Source organism: Cherax quadricarinatus, chromosome 5 (genome assembly GCF_038502225.1).
Source record: "Cherax quadricarinatus isolate ZL_2023a chromosome 5, ASM3850222v1, whole genome shotgun sequence".
Lineage (NCBI taxonomy): Eukaryota > Metazoa > Arthropoda > Malacostraca > Decapoda > Parastacidae > Cherax > Cherax quadricarinatus.
Genome location: NC_091296.1, coordinates 1,240,274 through 1,259,605, shown reverse-complemented (window position 1 = coordinate 1,259,605; position 19,332 = coordinate 1,240,274). Strand labels below are relative to the sequence as shown.

General features: G+C 38.1%; 1 protein-coding gene across 1 annotated transcript; it reads left to right on the top strand.

The window, feature by feature from the left end:
• The first annotated feature begins 821 nt into the window (after positions 1–821).
• On the top strand, positions 822–16,512 carry LOC128684969 (uncharacterized). Its single transcript, XM_053771378.2, has 2 exons — positions 822–963; positions 14,491–16,512. The coding sequence occupies exon 2, from the start codon at positions 14,512–14,514 to the stop codon at positions 16,342–16,344; it is 1,833 nt and encodes a 610-aa protein (XP_053627353.1). The 5' UTR covers positions 822–963; positions 14,491–14,511; the 3' UTR covers positions 16,345–16,512.
• Positions 16,513–19,332: the final 2,820 nt, after the last annotated feature.

Sequence of the window (19,332 nt, the reverse complement as noted above, 5' to 3'; positions counted from 1 at the left end):
ACCACTGGAAGTGTATTATACTTACTTACTTACTCAGTGGTGAATGTGGCAAGATAATGAATAAAAGAGTACTGGGGGGGATGTAGTGTAGAATGATGAGGCACGGCTAGGGAAGCAGTATGCTGTCAAGCAGTGTAGAATGACTTGGTTGGCTACCAGGCAGTGTAGAACGGCTTGGCTGGCCGCCAGGCTGTGTAGAATGACGTGGCTGGCTGCCAGGCTGTGTAGAATGATGTGGCAGTCTGGCACATCAAGTGATGCTCCATTAACCTAAATCTTTACCTCATGGCTCTACACACATCATTGATTTCAGTATCCAGGCAGTGGACTGACCTTTCAAAATGAATGTCCAGTCGATAATACAATCTAAGAGGCTAGTTACACATCTTTACACAGGAAATAAGGCAACATTCCATGCTGGGATGTCATGGAGGACAGGAAGAAATTGCGCAGTAGCCAATATATACATGTGTTCTTGCTACCAAGGAGTACATTTACACACGTGTGTGTGTGTATATCCATGATGTAATTACAGCTACACTTGTGTGTTCAAGTGTGAACAGTTGTAATAGTGTGGTGAGGTTTTTCGGTAGAATGGAAGCCTGTTGATGCTTGATTAAACCAGTTTGTTTGAACAAAGAGGTGAAGGTTGGCATGGTAACCCAGCCAGCCAATGAGAATGAATCATGGTTTTTTTTTAAGCCTGAGTTCACTGCACGCTGATTGGCTGGAGCGGGAAGCGAGGCCGGGTGGTGGCGTGGCAGCTGACGCCACTATATAAGGCTCACCATTGCCGCGCCCGCGTCAGTACTGTCTTAACATAGAAGAGCGAGGTCACGCTCGAAGCAAGCAGTCCTTGTATTCTCAAAAAAGGTCATTTCAATGAACTTTAAATAAAGTGTCTATTTATGGCAGTGTGGCCATACTGAAAAGTTAATATAAATACCTTCAAACGAGTTAAAGGTAAGTTATTTATTGTAACTGTTGTGTTGAATGGTGATGTGTGGCAACTGAAGCCAGAACTGGCCGTTCTTCCCAAGGCCAGAGAGAATGTTTGATTTTTTGAAAGTGATTTCATTGAGAATGATTGATGTATAAACAGACACTCAAGGTTGGGAGCCGGCCACACTGACGGACTGGCACAGGTGAAAGTGACCTACATTTAGCAAGTGAATGATGAATCATTGAATGACGGATGGTAGAATGATGGAGGAACATTCTTGTTATAGTTCATTTAGTATATGTAGTTGGTCAATTTTAGTTTTCTGTTAAGTAATTTGAATATTTAAGTATAATTGAGCTACTAATTAGTAACTCAATTATAATGAGTTACTAATTAGCAAAATATACTTGATGTATTACGGTGTTACCCCTCAAGGAAGGTTCCTTTATGCCGGTGAGGGGCTCTTGATCTAGGAAACTGGATCTCTGCTCCAGTTCCCTGAATGCCTTCCATCCCCCCATAGGCACTATCCGTATGGGTTTAACGCTCCCCATAAATTTATTCAGGTAGAGGTACACATAAATACAGTTACATAAATCATCATAAATAGCAGCATATGTAGATTATGTAGGATAACCCAATATACATATGTTAAGTGAATAAAATTAAAATGATTCTTTAGTTACATTATTGTATTAGAAGTGCTTTCTCCAGTATATACATGCGCTTTATAAGAAACCAGTCCACTGTAAAGTTGAATGACCAGTGCATTGTAGAATGATGGAATTTTTTTTTTATGATTATTGGGTATATTGTTCATTTCTAGTATATTTTGCTAACTAAAGTTGACTAATTCGTCTTTGGAATAATTCCTGTTCAACTTTATATTTTTTTTTATTGTTGCTTATTATTTTCACGTATAAGAATATAGGAAAGGAGGACCACTGCAGCAGGTCTACTGACCCATGCTAGGCAAGTCCAACTCTCACCAGCTCATGTACCCGTCCACCCTATTTTTAAAGCTATCCGAAGTTCTTGCTTCTATGACACTAGTTAGGAGTTTGTTTCATGCATCCACAGTTTTATTACCAAACCAGAGCTTTTCAATACAACTTCTAAACTTGCTCAATTTGTCCAACTTGAACCCATTGTTGCGAGTCTTTTCTTGATTAGAAGTCTTCCGGTTTTGAAGTCTTACATCCTCAGTGCCCAAATTATGTTTTTTCCCATCTTTCGCTTTTATAACTCTGTCTTCCAAGAATGTAGGTGGATAAAATTTGTTTGGATTTTTTAATCCAGGGGAGGGTTATGTACCCAGGATATCCCAAGAAAGTCAACGTGTCATCGAGGACCGTCTTATTTCCATTAGGGTCTTTAATCATGTTCTCAGGATGTAACTCACACCGATTGACTAACACCCAGGTACCTACGTATTGCTAGGTGAACAGGGACATTGGGTGTAAGGAAACATGCCTAATATTTCCACCTATGCTGGGGATTGACCCACAGATACTCTACAAGGCGAGAGCATTGCAAACTGAGCCACAGGACACCTGTTCAGGGTTTACATCTGTCTTGGCAGGAAGGATTCTTTATACAGTAGATTAATTTCATCATCCTTTCCTATATTTCCTCTATTTCAAGTACTTTCCTATATTTCCTATATTGCAGCTGCTAGAAAAATGACAGGATGGATAATGAGAACCTTCAAAATGGGATGCCAAGCCCATGATGCCACTTCAGGTCACTTGTTCTATCTAGGCTGGAATATTGCTGCATACTAACAGCACCTTTCAAGGCAGGTGAAATTGCTGACCTAGAAAATGTACAGAGAACCTTCACAGCGCGCATAACGGAGATAAAACACCTCAATTACTGGGAGCGCTTAAAGTTCCTGAACCTGTATTCCCTGGAATGCAGGTGGGAGAGATACATGATTAGATACACCTGGAAAATCCTAGAGGGACTAGTACCGAACTTGCACACGAAAATCACTCACAACGAAAGCAAAAGACTTGGCAGACGATGCAACATCCCCCCAATGAAAAGCAGGGGTGTCACTAGCACGTTAAGAGACAATACAGTAAGTGTCAGGGGCCTGAGACTGTTCAACTGCCTCCCAGCATACATAAGGGGGATTACCAATAGACCCCTGGCAGTCTTCAAGCTGGCACTGGACAAGCACCTAAAGTCGGTACCTGACCAGCCGGGCTGTGGCTCGTATGTTGGATTGCGTGCAGCCAGCAGTAACAGCCTTATTGATCAGGCTCTGATCCACCAGGAGGCCTGGTCACAGACCGGGCCGCGGGGGCATTGACCCCCGGAACTCTCTCCAGAAAAACTCCAGGTATATGTTCTCGAGTACGCTTGTATCCATTCCATAAGCATTATGTAAATGGAGATCCTTGCTTTGGGATAAACCAGTGTACTTAGTCATTCTGATTACATTTTTTACTTTCTCATTGGCATCAAGGCAACTCGCAAGGGGATGTGTTAGACAATGCTCTGGATCCAAGGAATTGATCTTATTCTCTCTCCATGGATCAAGACTTCACAACTGTTGCCATTTAAGCCACCTATTTGGCATGACATGCGCACACACACAGATATATATATATATATATATATATATATATATATATATATATATATATATATATATATATATATATATATATATATATATATACACAAACACTGATCTCTGGCTGAAGGAGACTCGAACCTACGAACCTTAGGACAAGGTACGCAGTGCTTTGCCAATCTACCCACACTGGACAATACCTTGGCGTGTAGCATGCGCTACACGTTTGATCCAAGGCAGCCAGTTTTCAGGGAGAAGGCTTACAGCTTTTCATCTCATCCCCTGTAAGCCTTCTCCCTGAAAGCTGGCTGCCTTGGATCAAACATGTAGCACATGCTACACGCCAAGGTATTGTCCAGTGTGGGTAGATTAGTAAAGCACTGCGTACCTTGTCCTAATGTTCATAGGTTCGAGTCTCCTTCAGCCAGAGATCAGTGTTTATGTATATTTCGCATGCTCTCGCAAATTCCTTGCATATATATATATATATATATATATATATATATATATATATATATATATATATATATATATATATATATATATATATATTGATGCAAACAATCGCAGATGGGCGATCTTAACTATGCAGGACAAGCCACGACGGGGGTGGAAATCTTTAGCTCAAGTACTTTCACACTTCTCAGTGTATCATCAGGAGCTGTGCAATGTTGCAAGGGAGCAACCAAAGCAGGGAGAGAGGTCTCAGAGTAGTGTAGGTGTCACTGGCCAACCTTAACCGTGGCCAGTGACACCTATGCAATTCTGAGACCTCTCCCTTCTTTGGTTGCTCCCTTGCAACATTGCACAGTTTCTGACGATGCACTGAGAAGTGTGAATATATATATATATATATATATATATATATATATATATATATATATATATATATAATCTTCCTCTAAGTCATGTGTGTCGTAAAAGGCAACTAAAATCCTGGGAGCAAGGAGCTAGTAACCCCTTCTTCTGTATAAATTACTAAATTTAGAAAACTTCAGGTTTTCATTTTAGGTCACCCTGCTTTTGTGGAATATGGATGGTTAAAAAAAAAATACACAAAACGACCACAGGGGAGTTTAAAGCTAGTTCTTGGCAGACCAATGGCAGGTGCCAGAGAGAAAGGCAAGATATTAAAAATCGTAGTAGTTGAGGCATATGGAAGCTGTGGCATGTGGTCAAAAAAGAAAATCCTGGTGGTTCGATAGAACTCATTTTTCTGAATCCAATAAGACTAAAATGAACGGAATTCACAAAATCTTACGATTTTATGGCATATTGAAGTTGGTGAAAAAATGATCACTTATCGGCAACAGTGGCATAAAAGTGCAAGTGATATTTACATTTTACAATTTATTGATGCCAAGACATGATTTTTTAATGGTGAAAAACAATAATAACACAATACTAGTTTCTTGTAATAGATGAGTTTCAAGGTGTTATTACACTGTAAACCAGTGGTTCCCAAACTTTTTCAGCTTGTTACCCAATTTAACATGCCACATAAAGCATGTTACCCCTTTCACAAAATGTTATTATTGATATATATGGCTAAACGTGAACGTATACAGCCTCGCATACTCTGCTAATCCTAGCAAAACCATTGAAAACGTAAGAACCACACATACATTATATATAAAATTAATAATAGCTACAAATTCACAGTAACAGTGGGTAAATACTAACTATATACTGCACAGGGCAGTACACATACATACCAGCTTATGTCTACCTCGGCTGATGCTCACATAAACTGACAGTGTGAAATAGAGGCAGCCTCAGGAAGTGAGTGATGCGTACTGGACAGGTCGATCTGGGCTACTGAGTGACTTTTGTCCTGAAGCATACTTGTCAAAATACTTTTGGGTTTCCACACACTTAGCTATATATTTCTTCTTTTCTAATACTGTATATTAATTTTTGATGTTTATTGTTATTTGGTTTAACTTTATTACTTACTTATAACAGGTTTACTTTACAACTTTATATACTAAGACAAAGTTAATAATCCTCATACCGGGTACCGCATTGTTTTCTTGATTTTCAGAATTCATAACTTTTTTCTGTCACCCCTCCATTACCCCCCAAAAATGGTTAAATTACCCCCAGGGGGTAATTTACCCCCAGTTTGGGAACCACTGCTGTAAACAATGGGAAATGCTTGCCTGACATCGCTCAACTTGGAATGCACTGTATGCATATAGTATATGTATGGTATGATTGGTTATTAGTATTTTTTTTTTCTTACTGTTTAGTCGTCTAAGGCTCAGTACAAGAAATTCCTATAACATGATAATTGTTTCTGAGTGTATTCTCAAAAAATGGAAATAAGTTAGTGATTTTACTGGGTTATATATATGGTATATCTGTATAATATTCTACTTTTTTACTATTTTGGTCTTGTAGGGCTGTGTACAATGAACATATATATTACAATTATTTCAGTGTAAAACATGAAAATTATTCACATTGACTTAGTGTGTTGTCCTGTGTTAAAATATTTTTATTTCTACGAGTACATATATAAGGTATACAGCCCTTGCTGACATCAGTGGCACTACTATATAGAAAGCCGCTTGTTATGCATAGCATTTCAGGCAAATTAGATCTGTGATTCACGCCAGTCGACTAGCACCCAAGTATCCATGTTTACTGATGGGTAAACTGGTGTAAGGAAACACGCCCAATGTTTCCACACTTGCTGGGAATCGAACCCAAACACTCAGGGTGTGGAGCGAGAGCTTTGCCACCAGGCCACGGCCCACTGTACTGTACCTTGTGGAACAAGAGCTTTTCACTGTGGCAGCCTCTGTCTCAACTCTATTATTACTCTTTGTGTTGTCTTGGATAGAAAGTTCCCCTCATGGAAGGTTCCTTGATGTTGGTGAGGGGCTCTTGATTTAGGGAATTGGATCTGTGCTCCAGTTCCCCGAATTAAGCCTGAATGCCTTCCACATCCCCCCCCCGGGCGCTGTATAATCCTATGGGTTTAGCGCTTCCCCTTTGATTATAATAATAATTGGATAGAAAGTTAAGTTCCAGCCTCCCATTATTTTCAGTTATATTTGGACAGAATAAGTCATCATTGAGTTACTTGCACACCCTGTTTGCTGGTAGTGAAGTTAGTGGAACAACAACTCCTGGTTCCTTTGTTTATTTTACTAGTGAGGCATACTAGTACACTGTCATCCTCCGAGTAGTTAACCATAATACATTGTGTGGACCCTGCTGGACTTGGGTTTTTTCAAATGTATGAATAGATGGAAGAAGGCCCAAAGAGTTGTGCTGAGGTCGAAAATATTGGCAGGCAGCGGATTTGTGGGTACGAAAAATTGTAAACTAGTATGTTGGACACTCCATTTGTGTACTAGTACTTTGGACACAGTTAAAGCGTTAAATATTTAGCACTGACCTAGTGACCACAACGTTAGTGACATGACAACTATCACACAAACATGCCATCATATCATTATAAAAGACTTTAATATACTCATCTCAAAGGTATCTGCTATTTGGTAGATTAGGTAGGTTGGTAAACAGCAGCCACCCAAGGAGGTACTACTGTTCTGCCAAGCGAGTGTGAAGCTGAAACCTGTAATTGGTTTACATGATGGTAGTTGTGCTGGTGTCTTGTTTTTGTCTCATAAACATGGTGAGTATACATGCATTTGCACACACATTTCCTTACCCATCTGGGTTTTCTTCTATTTTCTTCATAGTTCTTGTTCATTATTTCCTCTTGGCTCCATGGAGAAATGGAAAAGAATTCTTCCCTAAGCCACGTGTGTAGTAAGAGGCTACTAAAATGCCAGGAACAAAGGGCTAGTAACCCCTTCTGTATAAATTACTAAATTTAAAAAGAAAAATGTTTATTTTTCTTTTTAAGCCACCCTGCCTTGGTGGGATATGGTCAGTTTGTTGAATATATATATATATACAGCTCAGTGCTGGGCCTGTTAATCTTAGGATCATGCATTCAATTCAAGTTTATTCTCTATAATGGTTACAATGTGGGGTTTACAGGTTTTGGGTATTGTGTGGTTTACATGTTATAAAATACTAATTACAGAGGGGGCCACTAGGACACCTAGCCTGGCTAGGCATTTCGAGCAGACTTAGATTAATTCTTAATATTAAATCCTTACAGATTATGGTATTAAGGCTAAGTGACTACATCATAATTTGTGAGTTTAGCAATGTGAATGCTTTTGTTTTGGCACAATACAAAGTGTCTATATTGGAGTATCATAGGCAAACTTATGATTAGTTAGGATTTATTATTTTAAGATTAAGATTAGTATTTCTGGGTTTATAGTCAGTGGGTGAGTGAGTGTAATTGTGAACCACCAGGTGGTTATCATGTAGTTAGTTGTCGGGGTCAATCAGGGAGATGTTTTCTAACTGTAGTTTTGAAAGTGATGAATGTGTCTGCAGTTCAAGAGTTTTCAGGTAGGGTGTTCCAGATTTTAGGTCCTTTGAAATACATTGAATTTTTGTAAAGGTTTAGTTGAATACGGGGAATGTCATAGAGATGTTTGTGTCTGGTGTTATGCCCGTGGATCCTGTCACAACTATCAAGAAAGCATTTTAGGTCAAGGTTAATATTGGAATTTAAGGTCCTGTAGATATAGATTGCACAGTATTAAGTGTGGATGTTCTGAACAGGGAGTAAGTTTAGATCTATGAAGAGGGGGGGGGAGTGTTGCCTGGGATGGGATTTAGTGATTATTCTTACTGCGGCTTTTTGTTGGGTTATTATTGGCTTTAGGTGTGTTGCTGCAGTTGAACCCCAAGCACAGATAGCATAGGTGAGGTATGGATATATAAGCGAATGGTATAGTGTGAGAAGTGCAGTCTGCGGCACGTAGCATCGTATCTTGGAGAGGATCCCCACCGTTTTGGATACTTTTTTTGTTATGTGTTGGATATGGGTGCTGAAATTTAGGTTGTTGTCGAGGTATAGGCCTAGGAATTTGCCCTCATTATGTCTGGCAATTAGAGTGTTGTCGATCTTAATGTTAAGTTGCGCAATGCCTGCTCTACTACCAAACATAAACAACTATTTGTGTTGTACACAGTGTTTATCTTAAACCTCACAGTGTAAAATACAGTACTAACAACATAAAAAGTAAAGTAAAACATGAAATACCAAAATAAAACAATAAAATAAAGTCATTACAAAAATGTTTTGTTGATATTCAGTAGTAAAGTTCGACTTACGACCATTTCGACTTAGGACCGGTTTCTCGGAACCGAACTCGGTTGTAAGTCGAATGATAGGGTAGTAGGTTTTGCCAGTGTTAAGTGTAAATTTATTGGCTGTCATCCAAGTCGATATTTTGAGCAGCTCCTCGTTAACAATGGTGTTGAGGGTGGCAAGATTAGGGTGGGAGATGACATAAGTCATGTCGTCAGCAAAGAGAATGGATTTCAGGTGTTGGGATATGTTTGGAAGATCATTGATGTAAATGAGGAAGAGCAGGGGTCCAAGGACACTTCCCTGCGGAACTCCAGCATCGAGTGGCCGTATTGATGAGGCTGTGACTTTAATGGTGACATACTGATACCTATTAGAAAGGTAGGATTTAAAATATGCAAGCGCATGGCCTCTTATACCGTAGTGGTCAAGTTTGTGGAGTAGGATGCCGTGGTCTGTTGTGTCAAACGCTTTTCTTAGGTCAAAAATTCCTAGCGGATATTCCTTATTTTCAAATGCTGTGTAAAGCAGGTCTAGCATTTTTATAATTGCATCATTAGTGCTTTTATTTTTCCTGAATCCAAATTGGCAGGGTTTGAGTATGTTTTGTGACGTTATAAATGAATATAGTCTCCTGTGCACGAGTTTCTCGAAGATTTTGGATAGCAATGGTAAGTTTGATATTGGCCTATAGTTGTTTACGGCTGTAGGGTCACCACCTTTATGTATTGGTGTAACCCTTGATGTCTTGAGTAGTGTCGGGAAAGTGCTAGTTTCTAGTGACTTGTTAAAAAGTAATGTAATAGCATGCGAAAGGACATTGAACCTCCCATATACTTTTCTGTGTATTCATTGACAGTTATTCATTATTATTTAATCTGAGTTCTCTCTCTGTCTCACACACTGAAGGCACTAAATACAGAATCTGGGAGAATGCAACAGTCAGGTTTGATCCAAGGAAAGAGATAGTTCAGCAAAAGCTCACACTTAGTAGAAGAACCTTATATGTACAGTTGTACCTCAGTATTCGAACAACTCCCAGCTCGAACAATTTGGTATTCGAATGCTTTGTTTGGTAAAAAAATCGCTCGGTAGTTGACCGTTTGCTTGACATGACCAAATAATGTGTGTCAGTCTCCCTGCAGCTGTCGCTCAGTGCAAAACTCCACTGAACTTCACTGTAAACTATCTGGTGATTTTTTTATATTGTATAAATAAGTCACCACGGGGCCTGAGGAGATTAGTGATAGCCAACCAAAGGGAAAATTGGTTAGTCACAACAGAGATGAAAAAAGAACTCATGGTGAAATATGAAAGCTGTGCCCATGTGATAAGATAAGATAAGATAAGATTTTGTTCGGATTTTTAACCCCGGAGGGTTAGCCACCCAGGATAACCCAAGAAAGTCAGTGCGTCATCGAGGACTGTCTAACTTATTTCCATTGGGGTCCTTAATCTTGTCCCCCAGGATGCGACCCACACCAGTCGACTAACACCCAGGTACCTATTTGCTGCTAGGTGAACAGGACAACAGGTGTAAGGAAACGTGTCGAAATGTTTCCACCCGCCGGGAATCGAACCCGGGCCCTCCGTGTGTGAAGCGGGAGCTTTAGCCACCAGGCCACCGGGCCACCCGTATGACAAAATCTATGATCTGTTACTAAAAAATAAAGAGGCCATTAAAAATGATGTTGCAAAAGGAATGAAATTGGTTATGAAACAAAGACCACAAACAGTTGAAGAGATTGAAAAATTGTTGATTTTGATCAATGAAAAACAGCTGGTGATAAAGTGTTTCTGAGACCTTCATTTTTTAGGTTTATGCATGCTAGACTTGTAAACTTTGTGTTAAAATGCTTTTGTAAGTGTATTTTTGGGGGCCTGAAATGGATTAATCTAATTTACATTATTCCTTATGGGAAAAATTCATTTGGTACTTGAACAGATTTGCACTCGAACAGCCTTCTGGAACAAATTAAATTCGAGTACCAAGGTACTACTGTATTCTGGTCCATCCTGGACCATTGTAAAGTGACAATGGGTGAGAAAAGTAAAGGCCAGATTTGTCTTTTCGTTTAGAGTGCCACAAATTATTTACTGCTATTACTATATACGTACTATTCTACTATTGCTGTTACTACTGCCTCACTGCTGCTGCTTTTACTAATACTGCTATTCTTCAAATTCTAAGTTCACCATTATTACTTTACTACTACCACCATCACCACCACCACTCCCTCTCTTCCCAGTTCCCTCCTGTATTATGGGGGGTGTTCTCTACTTCTCTTTGCCCTAGTAGTGAAAATTTATTATAAGGTTCCTAAAGTGCAGGGTTTTGGTGAATTGTTTCAGCCACAGTATTGACTGAAGGATACATTAAGTTCCTTGAATTAAGTGCCCAACTGATATAGAGACACTTTTATATACATGTCCAGTTGACCATTAAGATAAAAAAAATTGTCTAAAGTGAACTGAAGAATATATGGGAAAATTAGAGTTGTGTTCCTTAAACCCTCAAAGAAGCTAACAAATTCTTTTAAAGCTTTGTAATTCAATAAAACTCAAAAATAATAGTTTTGTATTGATTGCATTATAGTTGTTGCTTGTTATAGAAATGTGTATGGGAGGGTTGATGTGACCCTGTACAATACCTAATCAAACATTTGACAGGCAGTTCAACTATTGCCTGCCTCCACCACAATCACTGTGGCCACTCTGGCCCATACCGGACAAATTTCCGAATCATCAGACTTAGTTCAATACCCCGTAAGACAACTGGACACTTGATTCAATACTTCAAAAGATAACCAGACACTTTGCCCAGTGATTACAACAACTGTCCAACTAATTTCTTTTAACAATCTGAACACACTGGCCATTTCCCACCGATGCAGTGACCCAAAAAAGAAATGCTTTCACCATCATTCACACTATAGCTGCCTTGCCAGAGGTATACAGTTACGACAGTTCAGATGCCTCTCCAATCACCAAGTATCCTAAACCCCTCTAGAGTGAAGGCACTGTACTTTTCACCTCCAAAATATTACCTTCCTAAATGTGCAGAAAATATCTGACCAAGACAGGATTCACAGCACTGGGTTCAAGTTGGAAATATTTAGATTCAGAAAGGATATGGGAGAGCATTGGTTTGGTAATAGTTGTAGATGAGTGGAACAGATTCCCAAGCAGCATCATTGAAGTTATAATGTTGTGTAGTTTTAAAAATAGGTTAGAAAAATACATAGGTGGGTTTGAGTTAGACCTGACTTGGGCCAGTAGGCCTGCTGCAGTGCTCATTCTTAATGTTCACTCCAACACCTCATCAGGTCTGCAAAACCATTCATCTCCACTCCTCTCTAACATCTTCAGACATGCCTGCTGTATGTCCAAGGAATTTTAGGCCACTTTGTTAGCCTATAGTAATACATACCTATCAGCTAACAAATTCGGAAATTAATGTTGGATTTTCCTTGATGTCAAGTGAATCCAAATCAGTATTATATACTTATTATTTTTTATAAAGTTTTTGTGTCATACAAAACCTCCTATCATCAAGTGCTTCTTTTATTCCAAAGTTGAGGATTCTGCAGCTGCATAATGCTTGTACATATTCTACTTTAAATCCTGCATTATTATCCATGCTTACAATTATTAGAATTACAAACACCTGTGCTTATAATTTCTGGTGAAGGGTTCTTGTTCCTAGGAAATGGATATATTCTCTCCTTCCTTGGATCAAACCTGACAAAACTTCAGTGCAACCTAAATGAGTCACCATTCAGAGAATCCTAGTGTTGCACATGTCATATTGATATGAATGCTGATCTGTATACCTGGAGAGGTAGATATTTAATTTAAAAAAAAAAATTTGATTAATCATTAACTGTAGACTAAATAACTGCAAATTTAAAACTAAATAGTTAACATTTTTCTCTATTGTTTTATCTTATGCAGTAATATTTGATGAATAGGTGGTAGGGATGTTTTATTTAGTAAAGATTGGTAAAGAATTGTAGATTTTATAATTATAACCTTAAATTTTCAAACTAGCATTCTGCAACCCCAAATGGGATATGCTTTTAGGCCTACTTTGAGCCTTTCCACAGCCTAATTAATTCACAGGTAATTGTTAACATTTTTGTAAATCAGTAGAGGAGCTTTTTGTCAAGTAACCAATCAGATATACCTAACTCCCAGTGGAGTGAGAATAGCCCTAACATTTTCCTGATGGAGTGAGAGATCTAGATGTGAAGCATCTAGACCTGGGAGTGTGTGCTTCCCAGTCATTCACAATTCCTTTTAAGAATAATGACTAGACTTGCTTTAACATACTAAAAAACCAGCAAAGATAAATCAAAAGTTGCAAGTAAAAAAGGTCATAGAATGGGCTAATCTGTATTGTACTAGAAGCATATTTAAATTCCTTTAATATTTTGATGACCAAAAAACTAAAAAGCTCTCGTGGGTCATTAGCTTTCCTGCGGTGCTCCCTTTTCTTGTCCTTCGACTTATTCCACTTCTATTACTACTACTATTGCCTCGCTTCACTCCCCTTTGTCTCTAGTGCCACTACCACTGTCTCTCCTTCTTACTATTACTACTTTTGGTACTAGCTTTACTTCTACCACTATGTCTCCACTTCCTCTCTTTGTCCTATCCCAGTCCTCTCCTATATATACTGGCTCCCTTACCTTCGTGTGTTAGATTTGTCAATGGTAAAAGTTATACTGAAACGTCTTCATAAGCTTCTTTCTCCTATGTTCAGGTTATTTGTGTATACAAACACTAAAAGGCTAAAGCTGAGTTATAAATAGTAATTCCATTCTTTTTTTTATAAGCATTGATGTTTGTTGTACAATATGTTTTGCATGTGTGGTGGGATCACAGTTATTTGGTACAGATTGGTCAGGAACTGTAAATTTAAGATGTTGGGTGACAGCAGTGTCTGGTACATGTCAGCTCTGCTGACTCCCCACAACCCTCCACATACAGCAGCTGCAAAACAGTGGGAGGGTGAGATTAGAGAGTATTTGTAAAGAACATTCTTATACAGTGGGACACAGTCCTGTTTTTGCTGCCAGTGACATATTGTGTTAGATAGAGAGGAAATGGGGGAGAGTTACAGACCAGGACTTTAAAAGTGATGCCCTTCGCTGGGTGGTTTCTCAAATGTGCATATGTATTCCCAAATGGCTGCAAACTATCATTTTTTTTTTAACAGTTGTCCTGTTCTAAATTATTTGCCAAAGTGTTTGCCGATTCGAGCCCTGAGCTGTCTAGTCAAACTTACCAATGTATTGAGACTAAGAGGATGGGCTGGCTGGTCATGTTCACCTAGCAGCAAATAGGTACCCATGAGTTAAGTCTACTACTGTGGTATGCATCCTAGGTTAGGATTATTTTGGGTTAACCCTGAGGATGTCTCCTGTATTGTTAGGTATAACCTATGGGTATATGAAGTCTGGAATCACATATTTGATTACACTTTGAACCATTTGTAGTTTCTAAATATTTAAGGTTTACATTATGTTTTAAGATTTAGGCATATATACATTATTTACTATCTATCATTTTGATTAATTTCAGTATGTATGAAAAGTATTAACATAATAGTATGGTGTGTGTGAAAATATGAGACATACGTTTGGATGATTCATTATCAACCATTTTAATTTCAATACATATGTATGAAAAGTGTTAATAGTATGCAATTGGTTGACAATGGAATGTAGGAGTATCTTATCTAATAAATATTTTTACACCTTTCAGGCTGCGCTAGAGATTTTCACTATGGCAAGTCGAGTCATATATCGAAATCCGGCCATGGACAGACCAGGACCCTGGACTTTTATGCCAAGTCAACCTCTACAAAATTTATATTTTAACCATGTAAGCCAACAAAATTTGCCCAGGGATCAGGATGAACATAGAGGTTTCCAGCAACAAAGATCACACTTGCAGTCTGTGAATCTACAGCAGTCATTGAGTTCCACAGAAGTGCAGAAGCCAGTATTGGAGGGCAACTCAACTTTATGCAAGACCACGATTCAACCCACAGAGAACTCTACTCACCCTGTTAAAGACTGTAAAGATACCAGCAAAGTATCAAAAAGCAGTGAAGTGCCAAAATATTCCCTAGGACATAATCAACAAACAGTTAAAACTCAAGATATTGTTCATTCAAAATTACTTTCTCAGGTAAATTTTCAATTTGAAAGAGATGAAACTATACGAAAAGCATTATTGAAACCCAAAATGTCATCTAAACCTATATCTATTCAGCCTATTAAAAATTTGAATTCAGAAGTTACGACAACTCTCGCAATGAAACCAGTGAATTCAAAAATAAAGAAAACTGTAAAACCAATGAAGCCGAAAGAGAAAATTGTAATGACTGTAGCTGATTCAAAATTCAGAGTGAATGTAATAACCCCAAGATTGAAAGACAAGAAAATTAAAGATTTAATGTGTTATCTTTGCCAAAAAAGTATCAAGGAAGAGCACTTTGGGGAACACTTGTTCTTTGGTGCCGTCAGATGTACCCATTGCAAGGAAGAGTTTTTGCAGTGCCATAGCTTCATGGTAATGGTAGTTAACAGAAATATGGGTAGAGTGACATGTGAGCATTCGCTGCAGTACTGCTCTGACCCATTTGATTACATTAGTGCTAAACTCTCAGGTGATTCCTCTGGCAATCTTAATGGTGCATTAGTTCCTTCATATGTGCTCAAAAAACTTTCATTTTATGTTGGACAAATGAGTGTCCTAGAAAAAAAGGACCCATGGCAATCGGCAATTTTACAGTGCAAAACACTGTTGCCATCTGCTGTAACAAAGTCAGCAGAAAATACCAGTTCACTATCTGAACCTAACCCTAACAGTGGTAATTCAAAAATATTGCCTGCTGTATCTACAGCACTAACACCATCTCAAATAAATCACAGCAACCAAAAAGATATACATCCTAAAACAAAAAGTCCAGAGATCTACCAAGAGATACATCCAATAAGGAAAAATCCTACACTCATTTTACCAAATTTGAAACAAAATGGTTATGAACAAGTCCATGAAGATGATGCAGGGGATCTGCTCTTATCCCAAAATTATGGTCTTGAACAGCTTGAGCAAGCAGTAGAGTATGTTGAAGTGGCAGGCCAGTGTAAGTTGCAGCAGTCTAACATGCCAAAGAAGCCTAGACCTTATAAGAAACGGAAATCTGCAAAAAATCGGTTCAGCCCCTTGGTCATAGGAAAAGATGAGCCCGCAGAAGAAGAAATGTCTTTGGAATTTATTGAAACTCCAACTAATGGGTATTATTATGTGGTTCGCAGTGCTGTTGAGGAATGCCCAATGTGTTACACAGTTCTGTGCCCCTCAGAATGTACTGTGAATGTTGAAACATTTCTTGTTACAGTAGTGTGTAGTGGTTGCAACCTCGTGATATATATAGTATCTGATTTCCCTGATGGACCAAGTGTTTCAATAGTGACAGAGAAATCTAACGAAAATAAAAAGGAGCCTAAACCAGAAGAAAATTTAAAGAAAAAGCGCAAATACACAAAGTGTGTAAAAGAGAATATTACTTTTTACCCATCAAAGGCAAAAGAGTTCTTTGCTAAATAATATATTTGTTGTAAATATAATTTGCATTATTTTTACATAAAATTCAATGCAATCCAAAGATTATTTTTAAGTTGTGACTGGTTGCAGGCAAAATGCTGCCACTGGTGCTAAATGCCGAATGTATCAAAATTTTTGTATGATATAATAAAAGTTTGTATTAAAAAAAAATCTTTAAATATAGTTTATCCTATACATTATATATATATATATATATATATATATATATATATATATATATATATATATATATATATATATATATATATATATATATATATTATATATATATTATATATATATATATATATATATATATATATATATATATATATATATATATATATATATATATACACACACACCCTGCCTTGGTGGGAGTCGGCCGGTGTGATAATAAAAAAAAAAAAAATAATATATACACACACACAGTGGTACCCTGACTTACGAGTTTAACCCTTTGACTGTCGAAAGGCCCAATCCTGAAGTGTCTCCTGGTGTCGCAAAATATTCGACAAAAAAATTATTTTTTTCTTATGAAAATGTTAAGATTATTTTTCTGATTGTTTTAGTCCAAAAAAAAAAAAAAAATTTCCCATCAGTACTTACCCAGATATAGAGGCATGAAGTTTGCAGAAAATGAGCTGCATATGGCAACAGCGGCGACTGCCGTTCACCCGGTAAACTTTGGTTTACTTGTATTTGAAGGTTGTTTTTTTCACTATTTTATTTTTTCACATAACTTATGTGGCCAGTGAGACCAAAGTAAGGTGCAATGTACATATGTACACCCGTTGTATACAACACGAGCACACAAACATAATTATCAATATATTGTTTACAAAACTTGTTTACAAAAACAAACAATACAAAAATTTTTTTATTACTATTGTTCTATAATATATATACCAATATACAGTCACTGGACATATTCCTAGAAGTTCTGCAGCTTGTGTAACTCTTTGAAACATGGTGTCATACACAATGGTGTTTTACACTCCTCACACATAAAACCAGTGTGTGTGCATTTTTGTGGAAGTTTTTTTTTTGCAAAGACAAAACACCTCTGAACAGTTTTCTTCAAAGTATTAGCAGGCAGTTGTGTTATGTAGTTATCCAAGGTAAATGGTCATGTGTCATTCCTTCCTGCATTCCTTTCCTACCTTCCGTCCTACATTCCTTCGTCTTTCCTTACTTTTTTCCTTTGATCTTGTCCTTCATTCCTGCCTTCCATTCTTCCTTCTGGTTTCTATAATATACACATATATAGTCACTAGATACTTTTATATAACTGCTATTATCTTCAATCATCAAGCTTTTCTTGTGTGCAAGTGTGTGGCTTATAATTGTTTTGAGTCAGGAGTCGCCAGCTGTCAAAATGACATATCTCATTACTCACTACTCCTCATGCCTGTCAAAACAATGGGGTGGGATGTTGCTTCCCCTCCATTCTAATTATCTTTTTCCCTCATTCTCTTTCAATCTGTCTCTCTCTGTCTCACAGGTACACATAAATACAAGTATACATAGTGTAAATTACCTAGGATAACTCAAAAAATCCAGACAAAGTGCTATACTCTGCTTGATGTGAGTAAACGTGATGACACAGTCTTGTGGCTCTCTCTGAGATAGAGCTAGACCGATAGACAGGGAGCTTGGCAGACAGACAAATGTTTGTGTACCAGCAAAAACGAAGTGAGGGGGATGGTCATCTAATCTTTTCTTATCAGCTGCACCCTCACTTCACCCTTGTTTATGCTCATCAAATGTCAGCTCTTATCAGATGTTATCTCCCCTTATCTTGTCACTGTCATGGGGTGAACTGTTTTTCAGGCTTCAAGGGAACATTATTACATATTATTACGTCATCTTCTTCTTCTTCTTCTCCTCCTCCTCCTCCTCCTCCTCCTCCTCCTCCTCCTCCTCCTCCTCCTTCTCCTTCTTCTTGTGGCTCTCTCTGAGACAGAGAGCTAGATGGATAGACAGGGAGCTTGGCAGACAGACAAATAGACAGACAAATGTTTGTGTACCAGCAAAAACAGAGGGAGGGTGATGGTCATCTAATCTTTTCTTATCAGCTGCAGCCTCCCTCCACCCTGTTTATGCTCATCAAACATCAGCTCTTATTATATGTTATCTCCCATTATCTTGTCACTGTCATGGGGTGAACTTCTTCATGCTTCAAGGGAACATATTACATATTATTATTACATATTCTTCTTCTTCTTCTCCTCCTCCTCCTCCTCCATCATTGCTTTTGGTCTCAAACTCCTCGAAATCATGAAATTGATCTTCACTGACACTTCCATCTCTGTTAGAGCATCACTTGGGAAGAGAAAAGTCCCAGATTTCCTGGGGAGTCACATATTTCTTACCGCTAGACATGCTGAAAAAGGACGACTGAAATCGCATTCCCACAATGCACCACTGGCTCCCCGATTTTTTTTATATGGTGCACACTGACCATGGAGACCCATTCTCTCACATGTGGGCCTACCAGCTTTCTCCTGCTTGATTTGAAGCCGCTAGAATTTATGCGTATAGATACGTCAGTATCTCCTATGATGTATATATACGACCGCGACAGTCAAGGGGTTATTTCATTCTATGACCGAGCTCGTAACTCAATTTGCTCATATATCAAATAAATTTTCCTTGTTGAAATTAATTGAAATGCCATTAATCTGTTCCAGCCCCCCAAAAAAAACACCCCAGGGGTGGGAGAAAATACTTCAATATACTGCTAATATTAACTCTATGGCTTATCTATCAGAATTGATCTAATGTGATATAATAAACACTATAGGTAACATTGTAACATGATATATACTCTAGAATGAATAAAATAGGCCAAAATATAGCGTGTCCAGGACCTGTCTGAGCATATAAAATCATTATTGCTCCTTCCTGTAACGTGTTCTTTGGTCCTGGATAAGAGAAAATGAGTTTTTGAGAGGCTAACTGCATTAGATCACTAGTGCAGTGATATAT